Source organism: Brassica oleracea, chromosome C9 (assembly GCF_000695525.1).
Source record: "Brassica oleracea var. oleracea cultivar TO1000 chromosome C9, BOL, whole genome shotgun sequence".
Taxonomy (NCBI): domain Eukaryota; kingdom Viridiplantae; phylum Streptophyta; class Magnoliopsida; order Brassicales; family Brassicaceae; genus Brassica; species Brassica oleracea.
The window spans coordinates 8,285,290-8,291,894 of record NC_027756.1 but is presented as its reverse complement, the minus strand read 5'-3'; the positions used below and the strand labels follow the sequence as shown (position 1 = coordinate 8,291,894).

General features: G+C 33.3%; 1 protein-coding gene across 1 annotated transcript; it reads left to right on the top strand.

Annotated features, from left to right (window-relative positions):
- The first annotated feature begins 2,086 nt into the window (after positions 1-2,086).
- LOC106313462 (transcription factor HBI1-like) lies at positions 2,087-3,690 on the top strand. The gene is made up of 6 exons (XM_013751265.1): positions 2,087-2,476; positions 2,551-2,751; positions 2,833-2,967; positions 3,049-3,120; positions 3,207-3,350; positions 3,445-3,690. Exons 1-6 carry the CDS (start codon positions 2,087-2,089, stop codon positions 3,499-3,501), a joined length of 999 nt encoding a protein of 332 aa, XP_013606719.1. The 3' UTR covers positions 3,502-3,690.
- The last annotated feature ends 2,915 nt before the right edge of the window (positions 3,691-6,605 follow it).

The following is a 6,605-nucleotide window of genomic DNA, read 5'->3' as shown; positions in this document are numbered from 1 at the left end:
CATTGAGGTTTTGAGATTCAAAACCATTAAGGTTTCGATTTTAATTGTCAAACAATCAATCTCGATTAGGGTTTGGGGTATCGAACTCATGATTATGAGCTTCGATTTACTCATTGGGGTTTTGATCTATTACCATATGCTTTTGATTTCAACATTAGATCATACTATTAGGGTTTGTAGTTTTTATGGTTTTGATTCTTATCAAACAATCAAATTCGATTATAAGTTCTCTTTAAGGGATCGAATTACCTTAACCTCAAGTAGGGTTGAATGGACCACCAAAGAGATGAACCGCGAGCTGGAACTGATCGGAACGCGAGCTGATGTTGTCGCGAGCTGTCTGATTGCTGAGATCGGGAACGCGAGCTGTCCAACGTGATGATCGGGTCGCGAGCTGTCTGAGATCGTCTTGTTTGCGAGCTGAGGTTGAACAAGCCGAGATCGTCTGAGCTAGGATCAGGAACGCCTTGAGCTGAAGCTGATCGGGAACAGATTGCAAACAAGGATCGGGATGTAAGGTTTCGCGATCGGGATTAGGATGGTTCGCCGGTAAGGATGTTCGCCGGTATGGATGTTCGCCGATTAGGGTTAGGGTTTTAGGCGGTTTGTTTTAGCTTAGGGATTTCGATTCTATCGTGCTGATAACGTGTTGTGAAACTAGAGAATAGAATCTATGTTTTTGTATTATTCATAAACATAAAGAGCCATTTATATATAGGGAATTACACAGATTAAAGAAAGGAAATACAAATATGGAAAGAGTACAAATCATAATCTAATAAGGAAAATGTAAGATGCTGATTCTCTCTCTCTCTCCTCACGGTCGACTCTCTCTCTCTCTAGCATTGGGCCGATTATGAACCGGGCCGGTTATGGACATCCACGATTTATAACAAATGTCTCTTTTTTTTTTTGAAAAGAGCTTTGTGTTAAGGTCTCTTTCATCGTTCATTTTCCTAATAAGCTCCTCTTATCTACTTGAAATGGCAAAAGAAAAGAAAAAACATAGACACACACACAAGAAGGGATAAAGAACCTCCAAATATAAAAACATGCCCACATGGTGTTGGGTATGTCACTTAGACCCACACCTTCTCCTCTCACCTTCTTTGTTCCCAACCTTTACGTTAATCAATTTATGTCCCAATCTTCCTAAGATACCGAATCTGCCTTAGTCATAGTCAAGTGTCTAAACACTGGACCAGATTTATCCACCACTACTAACTCTAAATCCGTTTAAATGTCACATTCATTAAGATAATGACATGGTATAGTTTGACTCTCATCTTATATTTTTGCTCCTTCAGTTAAAACGTCTAAACATGTTTTGCTACAAGCCTAGAAGAATGAGTTAGTCTAGTGTGTAAAATTATTTGGTTATAGAAAATGTAGAGATTTTAGAAGTCACATGTATGTTCGATTCACATTAGAAAAGATCTACTCTCCAAAAGAAAATTAAATTACATGGTTTATGCCTCATTCTAGAACTTACGGGTCCATGGTATATAACTTTCTTAATATCAATATATATATATATATGGACCTATATACATGTATAAGTTTGCGATTTTATTGTGTCAGATCTATATAAAAAGTTATCTGTCATTGCTCAATGTTTCTGACTTTATGTAGTGTGTGTATGCATTAAAAATTGTTGTACCGTTCTGAGTTTGTAAGGGAGTATTATGTCTAGAGGTAAGTTGAGGTAACCAATAATAAGTAAATGAAATTAATATACAAAGGAAGGTAGGAAACATAAGAAGTAGGGGACTGTGTGTGTGGGTCAATGATGCTTTCTATTTAAAGCTAAGAAGAATGATTTCAATGTATTAGTTTTTTTTCTCAATGTATTAGTTTCTCCCACTTCTTTCATCTTTTCTTATCAACCTACCCAAAAAAGTTGCATAAACCTTAATCTGATACTTCTTCATACACTTATAGAAAATTCTCTTTTGCTTTAACCAACACACAACAAGAAAAAAAAATCAGAGCCTTTTTCCCCATTCTACATTCTGTTTGTACTTTTTGTCTCACTTTTAAAATTATACACATTAATACAAGTTGAGAGATTTCTGTAGAGAACAACATGTTGGAAGGTCTTGTCTCTCCAGAAAACTTGTCCTTAAGCTACGCGGACATGTCTGTACCTGAAAGGCTTAAGTGGCTGCAACAGCATCAACAACAAGAAGTTTTGTCTCTGAGCAGTAATGATTCACCCGACCTTCTTCAGATACTACAATTCCATGGAAGCAACAATGATGAGTTGTTGCAGAGTACCTTCAGTCATTTTCAAATGGTTGGATCTGGTTTTGGAACAAACTATAACATGGGTTTTGGTCATTCACATGAAGCTATGGATGGCTGCATTTCAAGAACAAGTAGTTGCCAGATACATCCACCGGATACAATGGGGGTTATGTTGAAGAACAGTGAAGAAAACAGAGCTATTTCCTTGAAAAACAAGAGAAAATCAGAGGTTTGTTTGATCATAGTTTTGTCTGAAAGTATGTTTTCATGGGTTTTTATTTTTCTAATATAATTATGTCTCAGGTCAAGACAAGGGAAGAGGAAAAGACAGAGAAGAAGATCAAAGTAGAGGCTGAGACAGAGTCAAACATAAGTAACAAGGAAGCATCTTCAGACACTTCAAAGGAGACATCAAAGGGAGCTTCACAGATCCAGAAATTGGATTATATCCACGTGAGAGCTCGTCGAGGGGAAGCCACAGACAGACACAGTTTAGCAGAAAGGGTAATAAAAGTGTTTCAAAAAAGTTTCTTGTGCTCCAAGGTAGAGACAATTCTAGGGTTTAAAATAGATTTGCTTTTCCAGGCAAGAAGAGAAAAGATAAGCAAGAAGATGAAATATCTGCAAGATCTTGTCCCTGGATGCAACACAGTCACTGGAAAAGCTGGTGTGCTTGATGAGATCATCAATTATGTTCAGTCTCTACAGAGACAAGTTGAGGTAAGTAGCGAAACCAAGATTATTTGTTTCATCATTAACCAAAGTTACAAGTCTATATTTTAAAGTGACAAACTCTTGTAGTTCTTGTCGATGAAACTTGCTGTCATAAACCCAGAACTCGAGCTTGGTGTGGAAGATTTATCTGTAAAGCAGGTGAAATTACTCTCTCTAAGACCCTCAAGATCTTGTTCAAGAACTTATCATAATAACTTTTTTTCCATTTCACTATGAAATTTCAGTTTCAGGCGGCTTACTTTACAAATTTTCCAGTGGTAATTGCTTCAAAACCATCAGTAATGGTTGATGTACCATTGTTTCTACTAGACCAGCAAGGATCTCCAAATCTATCAGTGTCAAACCCAAACCAAACATCTATTGACGCTGTAAGAATTTATCAGTCTGAAAACTTCTCTGTTTATTCTAAGTTCTTGTTACTTGTCGGGGAAGTAACTTGTCTCTTATATCTCTTTGCTTCAGCCATCTGAAAGCTGGGAAACTCAGTCACAGAGTCTCTTTGCTTCAGTACTAAGATAAGATCTATTGAAGCAACGAACTTGACATCACCAAAATCAGAACAATATATTTCCACTAGGCACTATATATGCTGATCAAAGTGACAATTTCGCGAAGAACACAAATTCAGCTTCTGCATTGTCCTTTGATCCCTTTTCTGTTATTTAAACCAAAGAAAATGAGATATCAAATTTAATGGTCTTGTAACCACTACTCTTTGTATAAATTTTGTTTTAATTTGTAAAATAATATATAGAGAGAAAGAGAGTAAATAAATACTAAGTTTTAAAAGTTTTTATAGGGGGGTGATATGTGTCATGTCTGAAAGAAAAAAACAAGTCTACAATTCCTTGTTGGATTTATTAATAGCTATAATGATTTGATTTTTAAATAAAAAAATGTTAGTTGGTATTAAATACTTTGGAATTTTGATTTACAGTTTTATGTTATAAAAATAATTATATATGTGTTTTTAGTTTTATTCATTTTTTCATATATGACCCGGACTCGTGGTTGAACAGGTAAACTGGTGAGCCGTATATTATCCGTTTTAAATTTAATAAAAATCCTTAGTTAAAAACTTGATAAACCCTAATAAAAATCTAAAAATCCGCCATTAATATATGACTCGACGCTGATTGACCCATTAAAAGACCCAAAAAATCTGACAGATATAAAAGGGAATTTTGCCAAATATGACTCACAACTTGATTTTAACCACAAACATATACTCAAACTTGAATCAAATGCAAAATTAACCTAAAAAGCTTGTGAAATTACAGCCAGCCCCTTGTGACCAAACAAAAAAACAGAAGCCATTTTTACGAATATAGCCCCCAGTAAGTCGTCTGAGTCGTCTAAGATGCTAGAAGTCTTCTAGACGACTTCTATTAGATTAATCAAGTAAGTCGTCTGGTGTAGTTGATATTAAAAATAATTTATAATTTTTTTAAAAATTATTTTGTAAAATAAAAAATTAAAATCATGTAATTATAAACAGTTTTAAGTAATGTAAATTAAGATATAATAAAAATGAATAGTTTTCAGCATAGATGAGTGAAAGTAGTTAATCATGATATTCTTTGGTTTTAGGGTCTGACAACATATGTTGTAGTATTGTATGTATTCTTAAGGTTAGATTTTGGAAAGCTTGAATGTTTTTTTGAAAAATTAAATTTTTACCTATAAGTGTTTATTTTTGTGTATAGTAAACATTTTTATGAAGTCTTTAATTAGTTAATTAAGTTTAGGGGTTATGTTTAGGGTCTAGACGACTAATTTGCAAGTCGTCTGGTGAATGATTAAAAACAGATGACTTACATGTAAGTCGTCCAAATATTCCCGCCTAAAATTTTTTAAAAAATTTATTTTCCCGCTTAAATAATTTAAACCAGACGACTTACAAGTAAGTCATCAGTGAAGTCTTCTATTTTAGTTTCCCGCTAAAAATATTTTAATTTCCTACTAAAAATATTAAAGTCTTTTGGGCGACTTACATATTAAAGTCTTTTGGGCGACTTACAAGTAAGTCGTCTAAGAAGTCGTCTGAATCAAAAATATTTAACATAATTAGGTTTTTTGTCTCCCTATATAAAGAAAATTTTACACATTCTCTCTCCTCCTTTCAAAAGGCTGCAACAAAAATGTAATGTTCATCATTTTAAAACTCTTCAACATCTCTCTAATCTCTTAGAACTTACAAACACTAAGCTTTATATCAATTTATTGTTTTGTCTCTTGTTTTTTCAGGTTTTTCATCACATGATTCTCATCTTTCACTCATTTAAAGGTAGATCTATCAATTTTAGATATGTATTTTTGTGTGTTCTATAAAGGTAGATTTATCTAATCTTCCACTCATTTTCTCTGTTTTTAAGCCATTTGAACGTTTTTGGATATACAGGTTTTTCAGATCTGGATTTTGATATGCAGGTTTTTCAGATCTGGAAAACTTCTGGGACGACTTACCTGTTAGTCGTCTAAAATATAATACGCTAGACGACTTCCAGGAAGTCGTCTGGACTTCCTGGAAGTCTTCTGACGAAGTCTCATTTTCATAACAGATCTGAGCATTTTGGTAAGTTTTTATGTCTGATTTTTCTTCATTTGGTAACTTCTTGTTGTACAAAGTTCTTACTTTTTTCCCAAACTAAAACTCTCCAGACCCACTCTAATCTCTTTGACTTGAAAACACCAAACTTTATATGATTTTTTCAGTTTTGTCTCATGTATTTCTCACGAATTTATCTTGTTTTTTCAGGTTTTTCATCACATGATTCTCATCTTTCACTCATTTAAAGGTAGATCTATCAATTTTAGATATGTAATTTTGTGTGTTATATAAAGGTAGATTTACCTAATCTTCCACTCATTTTCTCTGTTTTTTAACCATTTGAACGTTTTTGATATGTTGGTTTTTCAGATCTGGATTTGATATGCAAATTTTTCAGATTTGGAAGACTTTTGGGACGACTTACCTGTTAGTCGTCTAAAATATAATGCGTTAGACGACTTCCAGGAAGTCTTCAGACGAAGTCTTCTTCCATATCAAGTGGAGTCCAAGATTGTCTTTGTAGAGGAATGATCTATAATAGTTTTGTTTGTGGTCTGTTTTGTGATTTGCATGTCTACTCTTTTAGTTGTGAATTTTTTGTAAAATCAGTAATAATGTTTCCCAAGATGTAATACATGTGCTAACAATGTGCTAACAATGTGTTTACACATTTACAAATCAATGAAATAATAGACTTCAATAGCCTTTTTCTTATCTTTGGATCTCCCATATGCAATAATAAACTCCAATGGCTTTCTTCTCATCTTAATAAACAAGAGTGTTGGTAGCTTCATATTGATACAACATTTTAAGAAGCATTTTAACCCTTCTTCCAACTCATAACAATAATCATCATTAGTGTTTATAACAATAATACTTAAGAGATGGAAATAAACAATAGTAACTAGTCAAAGCATATCATGTTTTTTATAAGTTTTTGTTGAAAAACTTAGTCAAATTTAGTAAAACTAAAGGAAAAAATATATTTTGAAAATATGAGTTTTACATATCTTGAAGTTACTTAATACTCTTAAAAATACAAGTTATTCAAAAACTAGCGTAGAAGACTTCC